The sequence below is a fragment of the Anopheles funestus genome, chromosome 2RL (genome assembly GCF_943734845.2).
Source record: "Anopheles funestus chromosome 2RL, idAnoFuneDA-416_04, whole genome shotgun sequence".
Classification (NCBI taxonomy): domain Eukaryota; kingdom Metazoa; phylum Arthropoda; class Insecta; order Diptera; family Culicidae; genus Anopheles; species Anopheles funestus.
The window spans coordinates 61368104-61392774 of record NC_064598.1 but is presented as its reverse complement, the minus strand read 5'-3'; the positions used below and the strand labels follow the sequence as shown (position 1 = coordinate 61392774).

Here is a 24671-nt window from a genome sequence, read left to right as displayed (position 1 = left end):
GTGTTTTATTTATATTTTTCTTGCAATCAATTAATTTTCTTTATTTGTTAAACTTTGCACTGATGTTTTTTCCAATGTATTGTTTTTGTGCTCGCTATGTTATAATATCGGATGGGAAATTCTTATTCATTTGCCAAAATGCTAGCGTTTCAATTTTTTTCCAATCATCTCGGAGCTTTAATATGCTGATGTATTTATCCTAAGCGCTGTCAAGTGGGCCTATTCGTTCATTGACGAATAAATAATAATAATTATTAATTATGTCTACTATTGTCACTGAAATTCTATTACACATGCGACAAACTTGAAATTGAAGGAAAAACAACTAATTTCCGTAAAAACAAAAACAAATATTATAATTATTCGCTCTGAACGCTCTATGGAAATCGAAACATTTACCAAGCTGTGCTCTTGAGGTAGAGATTTGTGTTTCTCGCAAATCAATGTACTTTCATTACTGTATAACAAAAATACTAAACGCTTTATTAACGTAACGTTCAATCATTTCAGTTATTGCCACCGTTCGACGTGCAACCCATCTTGCTAAGATCGATTGCCGAGCGAAAGCTCGTCATTACCGTTCCATGGCTTGTGCAGTATCTGAGCATGTTGGATTTGGTGACACTTCGTTTGCGTTACTACGAAGAACTCTTCCGGATGCTGCACGATATCTACAAATCGTCGTCCGTGTGCGGTTACGCAGCAAATAGCGACTTATTCGTGATTCCCACGTCTAGGTTTATCGTTCGATCCTGTCTGGATTGGCTGTTCGACCAGCCCAACGTTCCGGAGGAGTACTACAACTCATCGGAAATGTTGAGCAGCATTATCAATGATACCGCTACAGATCAGCCAGCCGGCGTTGTGAAACACAGCAAGGACCCCATAGTTTTTAATGCATTGCTGGAAAACATACTCAGTGCCGCTTGTCCATTTTTGGCCGATTTCCGTGTGTCAGTGATGCCGTCCAGAATGGAGAAAACCGTATCTAGGACAGGACGCTATCGGCATATTACCACACGTTATTCGGGAATCGTAACACAACATCAATCAAGCGTCGTAAACGAACTAGCAACTACGCTGGACATTTCTTCGACGAGTGCCGGACATAATCGTTCGAAATCGTCTCACGGAAACGTGCAACAGCGTCTGGTCGAAGGATTTCTGCAGTCGCAAAGCCAATCCTTGCGTCGCACCGTTGAGCTAATCGTGGACCGTTCTACTTCGGCTGTGATAAAGGATTTCCAGATGCGGTTTATTTTGCCAGAGAAAAAGACAGTAAATGATCGTATTGCTGAGGTGAAAGCCGTCGACTTGGAAAATACAAAGCGAACAATCCTAAACATCTGCGATGAAGCACTAGATCTCATTAACAATACCTGGGAGAGCCACGTGCCCAAAATTCTAAACAAACGAATCACGGTAAGTGCTGCTGCCCTTGAAGTAAACTGAAAGTGTGCTTTCGTTTCTCGCTTGTAAGGTTTGAATTGTTCTCTGTTTTTTATTTGTTTCTTACAGGAAGCATTTGATGCATTGCTCCCAGAGGAAACGCTTGATCCGGTACGTAAGCTGTGTAAAAATATTGCGCTAGAAAAGTGCCTTCAAAAATCAGGTGAATGGCGACAGTCATACATGTCTATTACGGGTAAGTGTTGGAATAGAATTGCTTGTAGACATCAGAACAAAAATGATTTTTTTTTTTCATTGTTGTCGTTTTTCTTCAGGTTTGTTCTGTAAAGATGTAGAAAGTGAATCGCAAAGTCTGATACACAAAACTCAGCATCAACAGCAAAAAACACTTTCAACAAATGCCAACCAAACGGAATTCTCCGTCGCGGAAAATTGCGCCATCATGCCCTCTAGCTTCTACGTCAGGCTGCAAATGCTCGTGCACCATGCTGCGTCCAGTCCGGAGCAAATCACCGCAGGCGAATTGAATGAATTTCTCGCACAAACTTATGCTTTCCTCGAACAGCCCGGACTCATCACAACACCGATGATGGATCGCATACTGGCGTTCATGTTGCTTCAATTGATTTTACTAATAAGTAATGTTTCAAAATATCCCACCGCACAACTGAACTGGATTAGATTTTATTTTATTCAATATTGTCAATGTTTCCATCCGCAGTTAAATCGCGCTGTGATTTGAGCGTACCTGATCTTTTCCAACATGCCGTCAAAATTTGGAAGCATAAAAAAATGGCCCGTTTCTGTTTGCCACCACCACCGGAATTGGACGATTCGTCTAGTGTTGAAACCTTAACCTCACATGAGCGGTCCCTTGTGTATCCTGCAGAAATAGAGCAGTTCCGTCGCAAACAGATGCAACGAGGTAGATTCTATTTTGTTTTGCTTTGTATTTTTTGTATTGCTTTTCAATTCTTATTAAATTCTTGTTTTTTTTTTTGCAGACACAAATTACATATTTTCACATTTGGTAAGCAAGCGCTTTATCCGCATGCTTGAGGTTAACGCTACACCTCAACCTCATTATGTACTGTATGCGGAGTTTATCGCAATCCTACTGGAAGCAGATATCATCACAAAGGACTTATTGAATGATCAATTCGTTACTCTATTCCGTGAAGATTGGCCTCAGGTATTTAAAGCTTTCATTTATTTATCCATTTTTTGTTTGAAATGAAGTTGCATATGTGGTTGTGTAAATTAATGTAATTTTATTTTTCCTTTTTTTTATATTACAGTCTACCCTGGATCGTGTTTCGGTTGTAATCAATCAGGTAATGCAGAAGAGCGGCCCATCCGCACGGCACGGTCACAGCATCGACGATTCGCATTCGGAAATGTTCATGGAAATGTTGTCCGATTTTGCAAGAGATATTACAGATCTTTGATATTTAAACCATTGCTTTCTATGTATTTGTTTTAACTTTTTCTACCAGACTACGGTACAGCACCGGTTCACTCAGCTAATACTTAGCTGACATCGGATGTTGATACTCGAATTATGTAATTGTATGTTTTATGTAGCTCGATTTAGGACAATTCATTATGACAAAACAATAAAATATAATCACATTTCACAAGTCAAGTGTGCCTAAAACATTACTTCTGAAAATTTAAATTAAATATATGTTGTCTGTGTGTATATTTATACAATTTAATTATTTAAACTCTCACATATTATTCACTTAAATTTATGCCGCACATCATACTACATGTTTTTTATTTGTTCTTATTGCCTTCATTCATTTCACCTATTTCTAAAGATTGTGCTCTTCAATTAGATACTGTTAGAAGCATTAGCACTGCAGCAAATCCTGTTGGAACCGAAAAGCTAAATAAAATAATATGTCCCGAAACATGTCCATAGTTAGAAATAAATGCTTCGAAAGTAGAGACATAAACCTGTTCGAAACAAATACCATCAAAATGTCACTATAGATGGCGCTACGAAACTGTGCCCAAATGGCTGCAGAGTGATTATTTTATACGATGTTTCAATCGTTTTAAATTTGAATTTATATCATATTCTAGAGGAGACTATTATTACTGAGGTAAAAATATGAATCAGTCAGAAAGTTTGCTGAGACTTAATGTACCTTTTTGAAAATAATTAAGTATCAAGTAACATCGAGAAAAGAACATAATTTAAAGCTTTTCAAAGTGTTCAAAAATGCATTTCCTTGCATATTATAACAATTTAAATGTTGTTTACCTAAACTGTGTTAATACAGTTGTTTATAATAGGTAGAACCATCTCCTGTATGATAGCACAACACACTTCTATTTATTATTTATTTATCCCATCTGCAAAATTTGGGAAACAAGCGCCGCGTTAAAGGTGATACTAGAATTCAGAGCGATCGTCTTGTTGCAGTCATTTATACCGACCGACAGAGGCGCGAAGAAGCAGACACTCAACGGTGTTATGTGATAATGCCGTGTCACTACAATCAAATGGCCAGCAGACACGAACGATTAAAGAACATCAATGAAAGAACAACATGCAGCAAGAAATGCTTCCGTCTCGCATCGGACGTAGTGCGAACGAGTGAGAAGCGATGAACGAAAGAATAACGATCCACCCAGAATAAGATTCTCTCCTCCTCCGGGAACATCGATGAGATGCGAGATACGAAACTAAACGCGTGCCGAACAGCTTCACACTTTGCTCTAGTCTGCCGATTGCGACAGTAACTAAACGTTGTTCACCGGGTCTGGTTCGTTTTATCGCACCAAAACAAAAGTGTTACACTACGTTACCGTGTGTGTTCTAGGTGATCTGGGTGAAAATGAAAGCAATACAGTACGGTCCTATCTCTTTGGCCCTGTGCATCACGCTCGTTACGATTCCGTGGACCGGTGGCTATATTGTCGATCCCGGTCCAGTCGTGAAGGCTACCAAAGGTACAGTGCGTGCATTGTGTATCGCTAGCTGGAAGTGTCCGTCTCATCCTGCTGGATGCCCTTCCGGAAGCCAATGACCTGACCCTAGTGTGGCTTGATCAACTGTAATGATGAATGGCTTTTCTTTACCGCTACGCACTGCGTTTCTCGCACACTGTCGTAACGTTTGTCATTGCAGGAGAAATATGGCCCAAACCGAGGAACCAAACTACGGCTCAACAATTCTACACCATCAAAACGGGGACATTTAGTTTCCAGGTAAATCAACAAGCGTATGTAAATTAGCATAGTGTTTTACAAAAAACAAAACTTCAAAAAAGAAAAAAAGTGAAAAGCTTCTTCACGATCAAGCGGTAACGGTAAATTGCTCGGCAGAGTATTGGAAAATTCATCTTCGAACTAAGCTAATTTATGCACCAAGCGATAAGAATCATTCCGTGTAGCTTAACGTAAATCACAGATTACGATGCTCAAGTGGGTTAGTCGCTTTGTCCATCAAAACAGCCGAACGATCTTGCGTGTGTGTGAAACACTGTATACTTATAAAACGCTGCCAAAAGAGGTGGGATTGACTTTAATTGCGTTTTGTAAATACCATCAGCTTTGCTCGCTGCTAGAATAGACAATGCAACAACAATGCGAATCAGCTTATACCGAGCTGATGAGCAGCACAGTTCTTCCCCGCAGCGTTCATTGGCAGTAATTGAGTCGAGAGTTTATATGATAACATAGTAAACGGTTGTTGATAGATAGTGTTAAAATAGGAATGATCAGGTATTAACTATCAAGTGGTTTCATTTGCTAATTGTTATCTCAATTGAAAAAGGAAATTATTAACACCACATCAGTACATCAGTTACCTTATTCAGGGAGTTAATTCTCACAATAACAGTATGTACTAGCTTTGACTTATTCGAGAAGGTCCTGTAATATTTGTAAGCCCTTACTTTTTTTTTAGTTTTTACCGCAACTTATCCATTTCTAATAATCGTTCTATATCACAATGAATCGGTTATATCCTGCTAAATCGTACATTTTCCTTTTCGGTTCATTATTTTCGTCTGTTTAAAAGTCTGTGAAAAAGATTAATTTATTTAGTCAAAGAATTACCCAATAGTGTCCTTTTCATGACACTTTTTACGCTTGAAGTGTAAAAGAAAAATAGGGTAAAAAAACAACGGGTAATTTTGAATTGTAACGATGCTACTTTCCTGATCTTTCTGTATTTTTTTTTATTGTTTATTGTTTATTTTTTAAATCAAATTTCTTTTATCAAACACGTTCGAAAATGTGTTATACCAGGGCGATAACGCCAAACGCGTTCCCAAAATGTATTCTTAAGTACCGCAAAAAAGTGTTAAATTATCTACTGTTTTGTAAACGTGATTTCAATTAGTTTTAGCTGTAACTCCTTTTATGTTTTCTTCTCATATCTTGTTGCGATGTAAAGACAATTTCCTTGTTTAGTTATTCTTTTCTACAAGAATTCATTTCATTAAATTAATATTCCATTTTGAATTCTGTTTTATCATTTTCATGATCAACCCAAACCACATGATTTATAATCAACTATTGATGTAAAGTACCAGAAGCGATATATTCGATTTCTTGTCAGTCTTCTTTTTTGCTATCAAATGTTTTAGTAATAAAGAACTAATTTATGGGGAGTCCATCTATATACTATGTATGTGATAAAGGGCGTCGGTTCCAAATGACAGGATCGGGTATCAAATCCCAACCGGACCGTCACCCCGTAGCATGGACTGACTATCCGGCTACGTGGTAAAAATAAGTTTTGATACGACCTGGCCGTTCTTAACAGGCAAAACAAAAATCTGATCTGCAGAATGAAAAAAATAATGCTCTCTTTTGCAATATCAATCAGTCCCGTCAGTCTTATTAATTTATTTATTTTTTACAACAATTATCCGTCAATTTTCATGTAAACCATTCTGGCATCATAATATAATGGCCAACGTTATTCACCTTCGTTTTTCTAGTCCATGAATTTCAGCTGCGATTTGTTGAATAAAGCGCTCGATCGTTATCAAAAACTTGTGCTCTCTATCGGCAACACTACCCGACGTGCGATGGTCAACAGAGGATACTCCTACCAAGCGAACAATGCGTTGCGTGTCAACAATGATGGACATCGTTCGTGGCGCTCGGATCCAAACTGGGCTGTAAGTTGGTTAACATTAGTATGTGATGAAAATTAGTAAATCTTTTAACAATACTCTCTCTACCCACAGGGATATCTGGAACAAGTTAAAGTAGATTTAAAGGCTCCCTGTGAAACTTTACCCTACCTTTCGATGGACGAGGAATGTAAGTGAAATGAACTATTCCGGATTGGAGTGTACGATTAAGTTGAAATTTGTTTTACCGTTGCTTTCTTGCAGATACAATCATCATTGATGACTTTCAGGCACTTTTGTCCTCCTTCTCCGTTTGGGGTATGCTGCGAGCATTGGAATCCTTTTCGCAAATGGTTGTCCTTTCGGATGATGGCAGTATGGTATGTGTGTAACTAATCGATAGTAAATAAGAGTTTACTAAATAGTCGAATTGAATCGTATGTTCTAGCTACGAATTAACTCCACAACGATTTACGATGGTCCTCGCTTTTCGCACCGTGGCTTACTGGTGGATACATCGCGCCACTTCGTCGATACCTGCACGCTGATCAAAATACTTGACGGAATGGCGTACAACAAGCTAAATGTGTTTCACTGGCATATCGTCGACGATCATAGCTTCCCGTACGAAAGTCGAACCTTCCCGGAGCTAAGCCAGCGAGGCGCTTATCACCCGACCATGGTGTACACCCAGGCGGATATAGCGCAGATAATCGAGGAAGCTACGCTACGCGGTATACGAGTTATGCCTGAGTTCGATACTCCCGGCCACACCCGTTCGTGGGGCGTTTCGCATCCAGAACTGCTTACCGAATGCTACGATCAGTATCGTGGTAAACTCGGACCGATGGATCCAACGCGAGAATCTACGTACACCTTCCTGTCCAGCCTGTTCCGAGAAGTGATCGAAGTGTTCCCCGATCGGTACGTCCATCTCGGAGGAGATGAAGTTGGGTTCGAGTGTTGGGCTAGCAATCCCAACATACTGGAGTACATGAAACAGAATCGGCTGTACTCGTTCGAGATGCTGGAGGAAAAATTCATCCAACGCATTGTCGATCAAATCGATGTACTTAAACGCAGCTCACTTGTCTGGCAAGAGGTGTACGTGAATGGTGTACGACTCCCGAACGGTACGGTGGTACACGTTTGGACCGGCAATCGACAGGACCTGTTAAACAAGGCAGGTTGAAGACCTCACAGCATGATTATGTGTGCATTGAAGCTAACTTATTGCTTATTGTTCGTTGCAGATCACTCGCGATGGATTACCTGCACTGTTGTCCTCGTGTTGGTATTTGGACCACCTTAGCACCGGTGGTGACTGGCGCAAGTTTTACAACTGTGATCCTCACGATTTTATCGGTACGGGTGAGCAGAAATCGCTCGTTCTTGGTGGTGAAGCGTGCATGTGGTCAGAGGTGGTGAATGGGAACAATATACTGCCGCGCATTTTCCCACGCGTGTCTGCAACTGCGGAAAAGCTTTGGTCACCCGCAAGCGTCAAGAATGCGGACGAGGCGGCTCGCAGATTGGAGGAGCAAACGTGCCGCATGAACCATCGAGGAATACCAGCTCAGCCACCGAACGGTCCTGGATTCTGTATTTAAGGTACCCACAATGAAGCAGGATTGCAGAAATGTTGTATTAAAGGAAATCAATAAACATTGGAACGAATAATATCTTTTTGACACCAGTAAGACAAACAGTAGTACCGATGTATGCATATCTAAGTTCTGTTGAAAATATTGACCTGTAAAACACCATGCTGCGATGTAGCGGCATCTATCGGGAGGTACCGTTACTAATGTGAAATGTCAGATTCTATTTAAAATTAAACGATATTTTTTTACAATCGATATATCGTGAAATATTTCAGAAAATACAGCAATCATCAAAAAATACACCAATGTGTTTGCAGATTCGCCGACGTAATTGATGTTTCGATTTGATTTCTTATTCGTTTGCACGATTCTCTTCAAAATTGTACATATGAGCTTAAAAAGAAGTACTTTGAACGGTTAATAAAACTATTAACGTTCAAAAATTTTGATAGTTTGTTTTGATGTCAATTAAGAAATGAAAGTTTAAAACACTTTTGTAATCGTCCTACATCAGCAATGTATTACGTTCATATTAAAAGTATGCATGTAAATTTTAATTAATTTGTAAATATTAAAGTACATTGGAAAATAATGAAAGTCATAGAAAACTAGTATATGACAAGGATCTCTAGACGAGTCAAAAAAATATTCAAAAAATATTTGTTATGCTCAAAATCCCTTTCAATTACAGATATTTTCAAACATTTTTTAAAGCATTTAAGAATGTAAGTAGAAATATGCAGAAATTGCGAAAACCGGTATTTTTTTTGACAACTCCAGCGTAAATTTCATCTGTCTTTTCAAGTTTATTTTTAAACTAAAAAATAAAGGGATACGTTTTAATAAAAAAAGTCTTAAATATAATGTCTCATATAACTCCCAGCGTGTGTTTGTGTATGTTTTATTTTCCTTCTAAAACATGAAAACTATGCCGATATGAGACAATTCACTCCAGACCGTTCGACCAACCGATGGCTGAAGGGTATGAACAGGAATGTAAGCACAACATAAACAATGACGCAAACAATCGCCAGAGCACGATCGAATAACTTTCCAAACCTCGCCCAAAAGTTGTCTTTCTCCTCTAGTGTCACCTATCGAAATAAATTGTGGAAAGTATTGGAATAAGTACGCACATTCAGAGAAATTCTTCGAGACTCACATCCACTGTGTAGTTTAGTTCCAGATAGTCAGCAGCCAGTAGCAGCTCAGCGACGCGGCTCTGCGAAAATGATCCTGTTATACGATCAATGAAAGATCCCGTCACAGATGCATCGTAGCGCCGCGTACGAATCCAGCAGTTAAGTAAGGTCAAAATCAGCAGGACAACGCTCAGGACAGTAGAACACGTTAAAAAGATCACTAAAGCATATCAAATGAATTGAATAAACCTGCAGAGAAGATATAATATGGATAATAAACGAAGCACACTCACTGCAACTTGGTAAGGTATCGCGGCTGAACGGGAGCGCCCATTCCAGTTGTTTTAGGTAGCTAAAGTGTGAGAACGTAGACAAGGCAAGCAAAACTTTCCTTTCGAAACTGCTGGAACGTAGCCAAACGATGTAGGCATTCAGTATTGCTAACACTGAGAAGAATGTATCAAACAGAATTTAAGTCTAGTTTTCTATCAGGAGCAGAAGAGAATATCTTAAACAACTCACCCAATATTGGTCCAACGATAGCCACGTGCTCGAAACTAGCACGTCTAATTAACAGCACATCTATATTTAGAACAGGATAAATGTATTTATCTGCTTGAAGTGTTGATCGGCCCTTTTCAAGCGAAACTACACCCCATTTAGCACTTTGAAATTCGTAATTTCTGCCTAAACAAACATCCACTGTGTGTATGTCAACTTCGTCCATCGAGTGGGACCACGTCCCGTACCACATGCTGCACCGAACCGTATCGAATGGCCAGCGCGAATAGTCTGCATCACATTTGGCGTTCATGCTACACACGGGCAGACAAATTACCGTACCATTCATCGCAACGGAACATTTCGGGTTGGCACAATCGGGCAACTCCTCTGGATTGTAGTAGCTAGAATATAATTTAAACGAAAAACCGGTTTGTAAGAAGCCATCGACTAACATTTTGTTACTTTCCGGTGGTTAATTTACGCACGACGAATAATGCCGAAAGTCTGGTAACCAGATCTCCTCCGAATTGATCGCTAAACGCTCTATGCCGCTCCATTGCGTGCTGTTCCAGCTTAGAAACTCGTCTGTCCATTGCTGTGGAAGGAAAAATGACCATCGAGTGTTAAATAGCTCCAGTCGATAAATCATCGTTCGGGTAAAACCAGCAAGCTAAATTACAAATACGTGATCTTGAACAGAGCACGATCATAGAATCACACCGTTGCTTACCAAATCCATCCACACGCCCAGCTTCAGCAGGTCATCCGTTTCGTCCTGCAAAAAAAAAATCGAACATGAACCAGCAGGGAACGTTTTGGTGCTGGCGACGAAGCGTTACGTACAAAATCATAAGTTAGCACGTAGTAAGACAAGGTTACGTTCACCGACTGAGTGTTATCCTTTCTTGGACGCGTATGCGTACGGTAGCCATTGCAAAGAAGTGCGCTTTTAAGCCTGTTTTCTACGTTGACCGATTCCTTGCCGCACTCAAACGATGCTTGTGTCCCGTGTCCGAAGGAGGATACCCCAAAAAAAAGAAGAGCAAAACCAAAAAACAACTCACACACTTTCAGCGCTAACAACGGAAGGGATACACTTGCCACAAGTGGAATGTCACGTACGAACACGCCTGGAAAGCACAAGCTACACACATTTCAAAAGGTAACAGTGACATCGTGTAATACCTGCCGGTAGTACGTGATTTAACAGCAATGTGATCCATCCCAGCAGGAACACGATCGAAGATGTGGCGAGACCGTGCCCAAACATCGTTGCGAACGAATGATCGATCGATCGTTCTCGGCCGTCTAGTGCTGCTCTAAATGACGACTGACGCACCCCGTAAGGCAAGCGCATACAACACAACCACTCGGACGCAGTCGGGATCAGCTCGACTGATTAGCCGTTTCGGTAGGCGTTAACCAGCCAAATCCTCCTACCGGATGTGGCGGTTTGTTATCTTTCGGAGTAAACAAAAAAAAAAACACAGCGCATTCGCAAGGCTCAAAATTATCAATGAAAATAAACAACAGTAGTTGACACCGAAAGGCTGTACTGAAGCGTATGTTTCCTTCAGGTACTGTTTTAGGATATAAGTTATATTTCTTTACAGCAGTTCTGATAATAACATTTGTTTTTTTCTCAAAAAATCTACTTTTTTTTACAAATATTTCAGATATTCTTTTTAAAATAGCATAATGTTTAAAAAACTAAAACTATTTTACTTTGTAGATAAGTGGGAATGGGATGGTTTGATATCCTTCCCAATTCATCTGCTCGAAAGTAAACCTAAGCCTCGAATTATAATTTTAGTTTAAAATAGTTTATGATTAAACTTCAGACCCTTTCCCTTTTATATATTTATATGATTATTTAAATCTAGTTTTTTAGATTTAGTGTTGAATGAATTATTTCTGCAAATGGCCTAAGCTTTTTTTAACTTTTATGATCAACGATAAGAAATTTCGGTAGCACGAAATGAAACTATATTTGTTTTCTTTTTTTCTATCTGATGGTTGAGCAGTTGTATTAAAAACGCAGAGGGAGTCCTGTTGTGAACTACTATATCATAAGACAAATACAGCAGCTGCATCAAGGGAACCAAAATCTTTATACAAAACTTCCAATTTTTTCAAAATGAATACTGTTGAGCACAACTGAATAGTTGGAACGAGTAAATCAATCAAAGTACAAATTATTAAGACAGAAATCCCAGGCCTCTTGAAGCTTTAGTGCAACATAGGATAAAAAGAAAAACAAGTGCAATCTTGGATCATATGATGTTGATCAACAAGAAACCAACAGCGACAATCGGAACGAAGTCAAGATCGTCCGGTCATAGTTAGGCACCAACAAGCTTTGAAATTTAAACTAGAATTAGGTAGGATGTCTGTAAATTCAGGAAAACTGTTTCTACTGCCAGAGTCTTTTTACCGCAACAGATCGTGATTTAAATGTTTTGTGATAATGCATTTAAGAAATATTGAATGCTTTTGAATGTAGTTTTTAGTTGATAATAAAATATTTGTTTTGTGATAATTAAATATAGAAAATGTCCGATAGAAAACTTAATTTACAAAATATATTTTTAGAGGGCAAAACTAGGTTTGCCCGGTTCTGTTTCGATACACAAATTCTACCCAATATAGAGTAAGATTGAAAATCAAAAATGATTTCATCAGTAACGTACAACAACTGTAGAACGCATTCCAAAACATTTGGGCCATTTACTTCATGGGATAATGGCACATGAGGTCCAAATCGTTTTCTGTTGATCTAGAAAAAGATGAAAGGAAAAATATTGATGATCCTTATCAACTGTGATCAAATTTTTTTTTTCTTATCAATAATGTCTAGAACTCGTTCGTAGAACTTATTTAAATTAAGCTAATTGCATAGAACTACACATTTATTTCATTACAACGACAAACTCAAACAATGTTATGTTTTTTTCCAATGTCTTTAGTCATAAATCCTTATGATAGCGCTAATTATGCATATTCTCCACGAAAAAAAACATCGCATTAAATGGTTCCAACATTAAAAATGATCTCACAAAGAATTTATTACCTCAACACCAAACTTCACTGAGAAACTTCAACGATACAGTAGACGAAGAAAGTACGAAATTAATTAGTATCATTCCATTGGGTATTTCGAGAAGGATAGATACCCACGAATTAAGGTTTGACAATTAGTGATTCCTAATTAGGAGAACGGAATTGTTCTCTATTCGGAGATTTTGGGAGAGGTGGCTCGGTGGTGTATATGATAAACGCCGCCGGTTTCAGACGACAGGATAGGGTATTAAATCTGATCCGTAGAAATAAGGCTTGATACGGCCTGACCGTTCTTAAGAAGCAAAAAAAGGGATTTATTCTTCAGATTTGATTCGTTTATTTTCTAGATGTGATGCAACTTTAGATCGAAATTAAAACCCAGTACACTGGGTCACAAAAAGATGAAATTTTTGCATGATAGATTTGATGAGTTGCGATCAACTAATTAGCCTTATATAAGCATGTACCAACTTTACCTACCACTTCATTTTAATTACTGCAAAATTATTAATACCTGTTCTGCAACGCCATCTCCAGTGGCCATTTGCCTGCTGTGCATGGAAAGGTTAGGATACTGTTTACAGAGTGCCAAGAATCTAACGAGCGTTTTACTGCCGTACAATAAAACCAGGTACTGCATCGATCGGGCATATTTTTGAAGGGTGGGAAACCCTACATACCGTTCCGTTTGTCGGTGATAGTTGTAAGCGTGGGAATGAATGAAGTTCGGTAAGGATTTTCCCGAACACCCCGCTCGGCTCGGTACTGTGGAGCAAGTTGATTCTCACGTTCCGGTGCATCGGAACGAACAATTTATGCAAAGTAGCTGAAGATGGGATGGGAAATCTGTACTGCAGTGGTGCTGCTGACCCGTACCTGGCCAAGGACTGTTTGGTATGGTTTGAGCGATAATACCTCTTCAAATATGGCGAACACATGGTGTCAACAAGAGCTTGTCTAGGTTTATGCGTCACAAACAAACAGAGAAGTACCGTTCATGTTCTGTTTTATTGTATTGCTGTGAGATTAGTCGATGATTTTTGGCGGACAATCGGTTAAGAAGCTTCACAATGCAGAGCTAAGGTCTACATTTTGCATGCCAATGCGATAAAGCTAGTGTCCATGATTTTGATCACTAGGAATATACATAGCCAACAACATTGAAACGCCCAAAAATATTCTGCCAATAAAAGGTACACGCATTAGGCCAAGCACCCGTGGTGCGAAATGCATGGGAAAACGAAAACCACTTCCATTTCCTTTCGTCCATCGTTGTTTGTCTGTTTTTCTTTCGTCTTGTGCCGTATGCACCGCCCATATTTTACACCGAACGCTGATAGTGTTGCATTTTCACCTGCACCAGTCACTTTTCATGTTGGACCTGTGATCTGCCCGATGGACAATCAGCAAACGCAATTACAGTTGAGCTATTGGTTGGGCAAGGTGCAGAAACGGTGGCAAAGTGTTTGCAGTACTATCCTGGTCTGGTCTACCATCCCGGACAAACAATCTTCCGGACGTGCTTGATCGGAACAAACCGTAGCACAGGTGGTAGTAGCGCTTTCATTACTCATTAGCACCACATCCAGCATCCAGCCGCAAGATGAAAGTCCTACGGAAGCCGTGCGCCGATACCAATCAAAACATACTGGGTAGGTAGCTACAGAAGGTAGCTTAATTTGAACCGATCGCGTCTTGGGCACGTAGCGATCGTTGGTACGTGGGAAGTTTAGCTTGACAGCGAACGGATCGAAGCGGGAGTGAAAGAGAATTTTTAAAAATGATATAAAGATGCGCGGTTTGGAATAGAGAGAAACAAACGTACAGCCAGCGTAGAATGGCGTAGTGTTGTGTAGAAAAGGTGGGAAATACAGCACGGCACGCACAATAGAGCAGGATGGATCGAGCAGTGTGAATTGACTGAAGCACAAGAAAAAAATGGATGCTGCTAGCGGTAACAAAGCAGCTTCACTTTGTGGTAGCTTTGTTCGTTCATCTGATTAGTGTCTGTATCTGGTTGAGAATCATTAGAAAGAGGATCATTTATCTTCCGACGAACAATATCAATCAGAAGTGATAGTGGTAACTCCTTCCCGGTTTGATCGACTTCTACCATTTGTCGCCATCGATCTAATAAACGTTCTATACCACTCCATCAGGTTTGTCCGCCCGTTGTGCCATGAAGGAGAAAAGCAAAAATGCGGCCCGTTCGCGTCGTGAAAAGGAAAATGTGGAATTTTTGGAGCTTGCAAAGCTATTACCATTACCCAGTGCCATCACGTCACAGCTTGACAAAGCGTCAATCATACGGCTGACTACATCCTACCTAAAAATGCGACAAATCTTTCCCGAAGGTAAGCATCCAACTTTGGCGATTTTTCCTTTTCGTTACCAACGTAAAAGTGTCCTTCCGTTCTAGGGCTGGGAACAGCGTGGGGCGCCGAGCGTAACATTCATCCGAGTGGACGAGACACAAACATTAAGGAGCTCGGTTCACATTTGCTCCAGACGCTGGATGGTTTTATCTTCGTGGTTGCACCTGACGGTAAGATCACATACATCTCGGAGACAGCTTCGGTACATCTCGGGCTAAGCCAGGTGGAGCTTACCGGTAACTCGATCTATGAGTACATCCATGCATACGATCAGGAAGAGATGGCGGCCATCTTAGCGTTACAGCAAGCGCATCCCGGGCCGCCATTAAATGTGTCACACAGCGTTCCTGCTGCTACTGCCCTGTACAACAACCATACAACTGGCACACTTGGATCCGTTGGGTTTGAAAACACCTCTCCTGTTTGTAGTGATACTTTATCACTATCATCGACACCGGCAGCATTTGCCAGCACACAACCACAGCAATACCATGCGCATACGGAACCGCGATCACTACCATACGATCCGACTGAACTACCCTCGTCCCAGAACCTTCACCAAGCTAACCATCGACATAGTTTCAGCCAGCAACAGCGATCGTACGTCATCGAAATGGAACGCACGTTCTTTCTCCGGATGCGCTGCGTGCTTGCGAAACGCAATGCAGGACTCACATCGTCTGGATATAAGGTAAATATGTAATAAGAGCTTTATGATTGCAAAAGGATCGCAAATGATTTATTGCGAAGCGATGGAACTGAGCTAAATTTTCCCAAACATCACTTTTTTGGCAGGTAATTCACTGTTCCGGCTATTTAAAGGCACGCGTCTTTCCTCACGAATCACCCAACGCGCCAGGGCACTGTTGCATACAAAATCTTGGCCTAGTTGCCGTTGGTCACTCGCTGTCTCCATCGGCGGCTACCGAAATCAAACTGCATCGCAACATGTTCATGTTCCGATCGAGCTTAGATCTAAAGCTGATCTTTCTTGATGCAAAGTGAGTTACCTGCATAGATAAACAGCCATTTAAAACCAAATGCTAACAGTTTTATTATTCACCAGAGTTTCACAGCTTACTGGATATGAACCGCAGGATTTGATTGAAAATACTCTTTACCGGTACGTGCATGCGGCGGACGTTGGTCATATAAGACAGGCTCATCAGACGCGTAAGTTTTAAAGAACGTTTGCTTGTGGAAATTGGTTCGGTAGCTTTGAAAGCTTTCATAAAATGTATTCGTATATTTGCAGTTTTACAAAAAGGCCAAACAATAACCAAATACTACCGATTCCTAACAAAGGGAGGAGGCTGGAGATGGGTTCAATCATATGCCACGATCGTACATAACGCCCGGTCCTCTCGACCACACTGCGTCGTTAGCGTTAATTATGTTCTTAGGTACAGTTTCGGTGTTGTAGTACGTGAACATTTTCAATCGAATTTAAACAACATCGCTTTTTATTCTTTTCAGTGAGTTTGAAGTGCAAAATCTTCTACTGGATGATAATCAGGAACTAAAATCAATGTTAAGGCCACACTTGGAGCAGGTGAATCTATCGTCGACACCACTGTTCAATGCATCAGCAACTCATGATAATCCCCCAGTAGCGCAAGAAAACGGCTCGGATAAAACATATCATGGAAATCAGCATTTCTCCAACCACAATGAACCGGCTCGAACGATCCAGCAGTCGGAACCATTCGCAACCGGTATCGAACCTAGCAAAGAGTTGGACCATTTTCTTCAGCTCCATCACACTCTCGATTCGAACGAGAGCATGATCGGTGAGCTGAATGGCAGCGCAAATGATGATTCCTTCCTTCCGAACGATCTTTGTTACGATCAGTCATCTCACTTCACAACTCAGACACAGTTAAGCTACCCATTCGACGATACACAGTCCTTACCGGCGTCAGGTGATTTTCTTGATCCATTTTACGAGCAACTCTACTCGACATACGATACGCATCCACCCGATCGAGAATTGATTCTTCGCTCCTGTTCCGTTAGTACGAGCGGGTCAGATACAACTTAGGGTGGAATGTGTTTGTGATCTACTAATGCAACAATTAATCCAGTGATATTCATTCGTCCCCCATGCCAGTGCGATCTTTCTGCAACCTTTACCTATTTTCGGCGTTTGTCAAATAATACTCAATTCATTTTTTTTTTGCAAAGAATATTATTGAAACAGTTTGACACTGATTTACTGCAACTTAAAGTTAAGTTAAAACCAATCACAAGAAGTATTTGGTAAATAAAGCAATATTCAAAAGATAAAAATGCCTACCATAATTTTGAAAATGATATGAATGACCATATAACGTATGTGATAAACGGCGCCGGTTCTACACGACAGGACAAGCATTAGTCTCTGATAAATGCCTTTTTCATCAGTCGCTAGGGCAGAAAGCGAGTTACAGAAGTCTGGAAATGTTAATCAAACAAACCGTCTAGATCACTAGACTTATTATAACCAAGCAGCTGGACAGTCGGTTCTTGCTACGTGGGGACGGCACGGATGGAATTTGATGCCCGGTCCTGTCGTGTGGTTCGTTTATCGCATACACTATCGGGTCGCCCATACACACCCACATACAGTGCTCAATTCCACCGAGTAGTCATAGTTGCACACACAAATTAGACCAAATGCTACGTAGATTTATGTATGTTATTCCTTTATGCATAACAATGTTACCTTTACATTTATATAGAAGAATATTATTTAGGTATGCAATTGTTTCCTCCCTTCTGGTACTGAATTTCGAACAAAAAGTAGAAATTAACGTGTCTGACGATCATACCTGATAATTGATTTTACCGTCCTGTTTCTATCGCGTACCTAATATGCTTGTGTATTTCATTAAATTAAATATGCAGCTCGATTAAATTCGTCCATACTTTTGCGTAAACATGAGTGTATGGGTTTACTCATTTTGAAGCTCGCTGAATTTTGTTACTGAATTTTGTTGTTTTCTTAAATATTTTCTTTACTCGCAATGTACCAAGATTTAAAGCGAGCCTCTGAGGTGTCGTTCTAGCAAACAGCTTGGTAAGCTTAGCCGTTTATTGTCGTTATTTCATTATATATTATTTATATTTAATTTGAACCTACTCTTCGACTGCATTAGATAAGAACTGATAAACCCCAATAATATGTAGAAATCGTTTCGTATCTGTTAAATATAAGACACGAACACACCACACTGTTAGCCGCGAACAACTGCAATCCAACGTATTTCCCTGTACCGGCCGAAGCTATCAATGACGTCTCTTCACATTGAAATATACTTTATAGTTTTACTAAGAATCGTGCTATTATCTCGCATTATCACCATGTGCGTAAATTCAAATAGTTCGCAAGCCCTGTCATGGGTGGGCGTTTGCAAAATTTAATTATAAATATGGGGAAGCTTTTATGTATGTGCATTGTACATAGTGGATTCGTATGGATTGAACTACACGATACTAATCGTACAGGCCGCCATTTACTAACTTATTAATAGTTTTCTGTTGATTAACAATAGGGTGTGGTTAGTAAAACATGTTAAAAGTGATTTTTATTTTTTATATAATTACTTTATTTGTGATTCTGCAAGTGAATAACGTTGGTAAGGTTTTAAGAAATTTCGATCACAATTGCAATGCTTACGCAAGGGCATTTTTTCTATTGTCAGCAACAATCAAATGCGATGGCGAATCTTCCTCCATAGAGGGAAAACTTCTTAAAAAGCTATTATGCTTCGATTATGACAAAACACAACGTCCCGTTAAAAATCATCTAACTGCAGTGAACGTCAGCATGTCCACGTATTTGAAAGAGTACTACGTGGTAGGGCCGGGAAAGTGTTGTCACCAAGCTTATTTGGCGGCAGATTAAGCTCTGTTACGATTAATAATATGTGTTTTTGTTTGTACTCTTTTGAAGGTTGAAAGCGACCCGTCCCTGATTTTGTCCGTTTGGATGACGCTCAGTTGGAAGGACGAGTTTCTCACCTGGAATAGGGCGGACTATGGTATGGAGATGGTAAACATCGACTCTAGTGAATTATGGCGACCAACTATTGAGACATCAAGAAAGTATGTACACAAGAGTAAAGGCGTATTGCAAACTACGAGGGGTGTTGTGGCTCATTTTGTTTTTTTGCTATCACTTTACTATCAGCAAAAAAGCTGGCGCCCTGGATAAATCCTGTAGGGATCATAAATGCGAAGTGAAACATAATGGCGACGTTTCATGCGTTTCTCCATGTACCTATGAGGCTCACTGTTCCAATACGAATGTGGACTGGCCGTTCGATGTGATGGAGTGTTCGATGTATTTCAGTAGCTGGCTGGAATTTACGACACAGCTAAACATCACTGCGGAATCAAACGTATCGAGAGAATTTCTTAAAGAAGATAAACACTGGAAGTTATTGTCCACCGAAATAGTTTCACACATTTTTCAATATGATGAAAGCTTTCCACTTATTGATTTCATAATTACTTTGGAAAGACATGTGGGGTCTTATACTGCCATCATAACACCTGGGTTCAGTAAGTAACGATAGAAGCATTCAACCAGTTGGTGATCTCTTTAAATTTATTTTTATTCATTTCCATTGTGTGCCCAGTGGTGGTGGCAGTTAGTTTGGTCGTGCTTTGGATTGACAGTGCCAGCTCTGACAGACTGCACATTCTTTCCGCAACGTGTTTGGGACACTTTATCTACCTGGAGTACATATACTGGCATATGACGTACAACACCAAAGATGTGCCGAAAATACGTAATCTATTTTATATTTATGACTGCTGTAATACTGCATATATGTTCACAAAACTTTGTGCCTTTTCTTTCAACTTCATCTCTAGTGCTTTTCTTCCGCGATTCACTACTGATCAACGTTGTGATGTTAATTTTCACCATCGTTTTGAGGCATACCGCACCCATGAAGAAGAACAGCTCGGAACGATTGATAGATCGGTTAGCACTCAGGACCGTTTCCACTAGTTGGGGACGCATGTTGTTTCAAGCTGAACCTATAACAGACCTAAAGGGAACACAACCATTAGGAGAAAATCAAACGGAACGGGAAAATAATCGGCACGCGGAAAACGGTACAAATGGTGATACAGTCAACCTGGTTGTTGATGGATACGAAGGTAATCATGCATCAAACACTGCAGCACCATTGAGCACTAAGCAACACCGAGCTGATTTGGGGATCATTTTCATTGACCGCATAGTGTTATATTGCTGCATGATTTGTTATATGTTTATGATATTTAATTTGATACCGAAAAAAATGTTGTAGCTAATGGGTGGAACATGTTTATAAATGTTGAAATAATTAGCTTCATATTGATGTTTATATTTAGTATTTTCATCCACATATGTTTTTTTTATTATAAGCTTTATAACCCCTAGTAAGAGATTTGTATGAGAAAGTATGCGAAAAATGATGGCCAAAAAATGTAATCATTTCACAATAATGATATAATTTGTAACGAAATGATCGATTGCCATGATTGTAACACATAGAAATGAGCCTTCACTACTCATTTCAAAAAATTAAAAAAAAACACGGCCTGATCAAAAACAGCAGACTGTTTTTGTGCGATTTCAATTTTGAGAAATTATCAGTGGCACTGGCATGAATTGTGGGCGTACCGTATTTATCATTGCACATGGAAGATCGAATGGACTGAGTGTCTGTTGGAGACATCAGTTGTGTGTTTAGTGCAGAACAGTACACATTTCAGAACACTTTGTCACTAGAGCTAGAGACAAGAAGCAGGGATACCAAGTGGAAAATGTTGGAAGTTAAACAGTGTTCTCTAATATTTATTCTTATTCTATGTGTTAAGTATGGCGGTAAGGAAAACTGTTTGAACATCAAGAAACCCATACAGCACCTTTAGTAACAAGGTTCTAATGTTTTCATCGATAGCCCCAATCGATTGTGATGCTCCTGGCGACCCTTTAAACAAGGAAGGTAAGCTCATGAAGCATCTGTTATGTTCCAATTACGACAAAAGCGAACGACCCGTGAAGGATCATAACACGGCAGTTAATGTGACCGTAATGACGCGTGTTCAGAACTACGATGTGGTATGTTAGTTCTACTTTTCAAATGTAGCCAACCCAGTTCAATTTATCGACCGATCACATTGTTAAAATTCACAAGGATGAAGGAAGATCAACACTGTACCTATATGTATGGATGAGTATCACTTGGAAGGATGAGTTCCTGACCTGGGACCAAACAGAGTACGAAATGAGCAAATTAATCGTCGATTCAAGTAAGATATGGCAACCAACTTTTGTTGCCTTCCACAAGTAAGTGAGCATCGAGATAGAACATGGGTAACTATAATATTCAATATTCAACACTTTCGTTGTTGACCAGCCTGAAAAGTGGCAATGGTGAAAACGCTTGTTCAAATCATAATTGTGAGGTGAAGCCTCCCGGAACGGTGATGTGTGTTCCTCCCTGCCAGTATGAAGCTCTTTGCGTCAGCGACACCGTAAACTGGCCTTTCGACAAGCTCAAATGTACAATGTTCCTGGGCGCTTGGCTTGAAGATGTCAACCAAATCAACATCAGTCGAATGTCGAACATAACGACAATCGACATTGAGACGGGGCATGCTGAATGGAAGATCCGGTCCGCGATTATACTACACATCTTCCTGCCAGACAATACTAGCCACCCATCGTTGGAGTACGTAGTTACGCTGGATCGTCATATTGCCATCTATGGTGTTATTCTAACGCCTGGATTCTGTAAGCTACATGGGGAATTGCACAAACAATTCGCAAAGTTATGTACACGAAATGTTGCAATATGTTCTTTTTTTATAAACACTTTCAGTAATGATCATTATCAACTTAGTAGTGCTATGGATGAACAGCGGCAGCACTGAGCGGCTTTACATCCTTTGTGCAACTTGTATGGGTCACTTTACGTACATGGAGTATTTGTACTGGCGAGTACCGTACCATGGCGAGAACGTCCCCAAACTGCGTAATATTATATGTTGCTCTTTCTGAATAATCTTCATCACACTTATGTATGTACATTGTCTACTTATTCAGTGATATTCTTCCGCGATTCGCTGATCATCAATGTGCTGATGTTGGGCTTTACCATCATATTGAGACACACTGCACCAAAGGATGATAATTCGGAACGGTTTGTCGATAAACTAGCCTCCAGAGTAGCTTCTACGAACGTGGGAAGAGTGTTTCTTCAAACGGAGGATCAGCGTCATAACAAACAAACTGGTACAACCGAAGATGAAAATGGGGACAGGTGTAATACAGTTGATGGCGATACTGTCAATCTAGTTAATGATGCATCAGATATAAATGCGCCAACTACACGTGTCGTTAGTGCCGGACAGCACGGTACTAATGTGGTAAACATTTTCATGGATAGGATTATGTTTATTTCATTTGTTTTATGCTATATATTTATGCTCTGCAGCCTTTTGCCGAAAGAAAATATATAAAATATATTGCAGATGCACACAATCGCAAAATAATCTTCATTCATTACAATTTCTGGTACAAAACAAAAAAAATCGTTAATTCGTGTTGGCTTTTTAAATCATTAGAAAATGCTGAAGATAAACCTCGAAACGGAGCAACTATTAAGATTTATGACAAATTATTTTTTGCACTCTCATTTTTGGGATTCTAAATCCAAAAATAGTGATCTATTTTAAAAGTGATCAAGATTCTAAATCTAGGCGGCACAAAGGATGAGTGCGTTGAAACGCAAAAAAGTAGTTCAACGGATTTATTCAGTAAGTAAGACTGGGTAACAGATCCGAATCCATATAACAACTCTTCTACTCTGTTTCGTCTTTCTGAAAAGAGTGTTTATTATACAGGTCACGCCGGCCATTTCTGGCTTACTAGACTTATTTTACCACGTAGCCGGATAGTCAGTCCTTGCTACGGGGGAACGGTCCGGATGGGATTTGAACCCGGTCCTGCCGTGTGGACGGACGCCGTTTATCACATGCACCACCGGGCCCGCGTACAAAATGTAGATTACAACCGCTTTGCGATCTCGACCTGCTGCAGGAGTCCTCCAAACTGTTCACGGTCGATTGCCGTCGTCATCCAATCCGTTATCTCGGCCTTTCTGATGAACGCATCAAAGCCATCTTTCCATCTCAATTCGCGGCTAGCCGGCCTCCTCTGTCCAAATTTTCCGAGATGGTTCGTCTGGTGCAATTGGACATGGCCAGCCCACGGGAACCAAGCGACCAATGTTGTTGTTGGTGCTGACTTTTGATCCAAGATAGTTGATGTTTTGGACGACGTCAAAATTGCGGTCAACTATCTGTACATCAACCCTGCGTAGGTTAAAATTTGTTATCAGGCCCTTACATCTGTACATCACCTGTGTAGGTCAGCTTGTTTTAGCAGGGCCGCTGGTTGTGCCACCATCAATTTGTTTTTTTCCTGGTTAATCTTCAACTAGATGTTTTTTGTTCACTATTCCTATTCACTATCCCATATCTCGGTGATATTTTTGATTAACTTCTTGTATAAGCTGCTGCACCTCCATTCTTGATCAGTTCGAATACTATTTGGTTGGTGCCGTAATCGTTGAACTGATCATTTATTAATTTATCAAAATACAGAGCCCATCGACAGAGAGGACCTCTGTCTGGTAACTGACCAAATGTCCATGCTTATTTAGCCCCTTTTGGTAATCTTAGTTTTATAGTTGTTTCGATGATCTGCTATCTCTTGGCAAAATTTTCTTCCGGGTCCGTAGTTCGAGCGTGCGGGTTGAAACGCCCTCTGATCCTTGCAATGTTGTCTCTTGGTGCGGTGATTTTTTTCTCTTCGCGTCTGAGTCTTGTCCTCTGCGCATGCCCACGTTCTATGCCGCTATTGCATTATTGCGCGGTTATTCGGTCATTTGTCTACACGCTTCGTCAAACTAGCCAGATCTGGTGTTGTCAACACGTGGTGGGATTACGGTTTTTGCAGAGTTGATGATGTTCGTTTTTAGAGCGTTCCACCTTTAGCTCGTAATAAGGCAGTAACCAATGGCTGCTGGACATGGCTGTCCTTTATGAATTATTGAAATGTAGATCACTGAACAATTTTTTTTGACGACGTGTAACCAAGAATATAATTAAGCTTAATGATTACAATTACAATGAAAAATGAAGTGTTGAGTTCGTTTTGTCGTAGTCGTAACGTTTTATTAGAGTAGGAGGAGAGGGGTTCATCGCATCGTATCACAATTCTGAGATCAATTCACAATTCACTCATGTATATTCACAACTTACATATGGCTTAGTGACTTATCGTCGTAAAGTAAAACAGTTATTTTTGGTCGAACTGGAGCATATTTACACATACACAATTGAAGCCTTTATTATTTGCCATCATCGATTTTGCAGCAGTTGCGGATTTACACTTTTGGGGGCCCTAGCGGTGCTGTAAGCGGAAAA

The 24671-nt window shown here is 40.1% G+C and overlaps 6 protein-coding genes across 7 annotated transcripts in view; 5 read left to right on the top strand and 1 right to left on the bottom strand.

Moving 5' to 3' along the window:
• The window catches only part of LOC125761637 (protein disks lost), a 78529-nt gene extending 75474 nt beyond the window's left edge, over positions 1-3055 (top strand). Inside the window, exons 7-12 of the mRNA XM_049422962.1 lie at positions 511-1422; positions 1519-1645; positions 1725-2048; positions 2132-2335; positions 2415-2602; positions 2709-3055. Of these exons, the coding sequence (XP_049278919.1) occupies positions 511-1422; positions 1519-1645; positions 1725-2048; positions 2132-2335; positions 2415-2602; positions 2709-2858 (1905 nt within the window). The 3' untranslated portion in view covers positions 2859-3055. The remainder of the gene's footprint in view (positions 1-510; positions 1423-1518; positions 1646-1724; positions 2049-2131; positions 2336-2414; positions 2603-2708) is intronic.
• Positions 3056-3736: 681 nt separating this feature from the next.
• On the top strand, positions 3737-8416 carry LOC125761641 (beta-hexosaminidase subunit beta-like). Its single transcript, XM_049422968.1, has 7 exons — positions 3737-4374; positions 4553-4632; positions 6375-6557; positions 6627-6702; positions 6777-6892; positions 6961-7695; positions 7766-8416. Exons 1-7 carry the CDS (start codon positions 4260-4262, stop codon positions 8120-8122), a joined length of 1662 nt encoding a protein of 553 aa, XP_049278925.1. The 5' UTR covers positions 3737-4259; the 3' UTR covers positions 8123-8416.
• A 585-nt stretch (positions 8417-9001) lies between these two features.
• LOC125761643 (neuronal acetylcholine receptor subunit non-alpha-3-like) lies at positions 9002-11110 on the bottom strand. 2 transcript variants are annotated; one of them, XM_049422969.1, is made up of 8 exons: positions 10915-11110; positions 10606-10760; positions 10493-10537; positions 10248-10357; positions 9781-10163; positions 9552-9704; positions 9279-9478; positions 9002-9210 (listed from the first exon to the last, which is right to left on the bottom strand). In XM_049422969.1, the coding sequence occupies exons 1-8, from the start codon at positions 11030-11032 to the stop codon at positions 9043-9045; spliced, it is 1332 nt and encodes a 443-aa protein (XP_049278926.1). In that variant the 5' UTR covers positions 11033-11110; the 3' UTR covers positions 9002-9042. The 2 variants fall into 2 exon arrangements, with proteins under 2 accessions (XP_049278926.1, XP_049278927.1); XM_049422970.1 differs by having other exon boundaries at positions 10948-11109.
• Positions 11111-14959: 3849 nt separating this feature from the next.
• LOC125774923 (single-minded homolog 1-like) lies at positions 14960-18214 on the top strand (the record flags this gene model as incomplete). Its single annotated transcript, XM_049445294.1, has 6 exons — positions 14960-15176; positions 15242-15888; positions 15993-16198; positions 16264-16370; positions 16453-16600; positions 16674-18214. Coding segments are annotated over 6 exons (1890 nt in total), but the record flags the coding sequence as incomplete, so codon positions are not given.
• A 423-nt stretch (positions 18215-18637) lies between these two features.
• LOC125761644 (neuronal acetylcholine receptor subunit beta-3-like) lies at positions 18638-20545 on the top strand. Its single transcript, XM_049422971.1, has 6 exons — positions 18638-18814; positions 18881-19035; positions 19132-19283; positions 19369-19742; positions 19820-19972; positions 20058-20545. Exons 1-6 carry the CDS (start codon positions 18748-18750, stop codon positions 20498-20500), a joined length of 1344 nt encoding a protein of 447 aa, XP_049278928.1. The 5' UTR covers positions 18638-18747; the 3' UTR covers positions 20501-20545.
• Positions 20546-20783: 238 nt separating this feature from the next.
• On the top strand, positions 20784-22733 carry LOC125761645 (neuronal acetylcholine receptor subunit beta-3-like). Its single transcript, XM_049422972.1, has 6 exons — positions 20784-21060; positions 21137-21297; positions 21374-21525; positions 21596-21972; positions 22061-22213; positions 22285-22733. Exons 1-6 carry the CDS (start codon positions 21000-21002, stop codon positions 22698-22700), a joined length of 1320 nt encoding a protein of 439 aa, XP_049278929.1. The 5' UTR covers positions 20784-20999; the 3' UTR covers positions 22701-22733.
• Positions 22734-24671: the final 1938 nt, after the last annotated feature.

Coding starts and splice junctions, on each gene's coding strand:
- LOC125761641 (XM_049422968.1), top strand. CDS start 4,260: ATGAAAGCAATACAGTACGGTCCTATCTCTTTGGCCCTGTGCATCACG. Junction 4,633..6,374: donor CGGGGACATTTAGTTTCCAG/GTAAATCAACAA, acceptor TCGTTTTTCTAG/TCCATGAATTTCAGCTGCGA. Junction 6,558..6,626: donor GCTCGGATCCAAACTGGGCT/GTAAGTTGGTTA, acceptor CTCTACCCACAG/GGATATCTGGAACAAGTTAA.
- LOC125761643 (XM_049422969.1), bottom strand. CDS start 11,032: ATGTTTGGGCACGGTCTCGCCACATCTTCGATCGTGTTCCTGCTGGGA. Junction 10,358..10,492: donor TGGGCGTGTGGATGGATTTG/GTAAGCAACGGT, acceptor TTCCTTCCACAG/CAATGGACAGACGAGTTTCT. Junction 9,479..9,551: donor CGATACCTTACCAAGTTGCA/GTGAGTGTGCTT, acceptor GATATGCTTTAG/TGATCTTTTTAACGTGTTCT.
- LOC125761644 (XM_049422971.1), top strand. CDS start 18,748: ATGTTAAAAGTGATTTTTATTTTTTATATAATTACTTTATTTGTGATT. Junction 19,036..19,131: donor ATTTGAAAGAGTACTACGTG/GTAGGGCCGGGA, acceptor ACTCTTTTGAAG/GTTGAAAGCGACCCGTCCCT. Junction 19,743..19,819: donor CATCATAACACCTGGGTTCA/GTAAGTAACGAT, acceptor TTGTGTGCCCAG/TGGTGGTGGCAGTTAGTTTG.
- LOC125761645 (XM_049422972.1), top strand. CDS start 21,000: ATGTTGGAAGTTAAACAGTGTTCTCTAATATTTATTCTTATTCTATGT. Junction 21,298..21,373: donor GTGTTCAGAACTACGATGTG/GTATGTTAGTTC, acceptor AAAATTCACAAG/GATGAAGGAAGATCAACACT. Junction 22,214..22,284: donor CGAGAACGTCCCCAAACTGC/GTAATATTATAT, acceptor CTACTTATTCAG/TGATATTCTTCCGCGATTCG.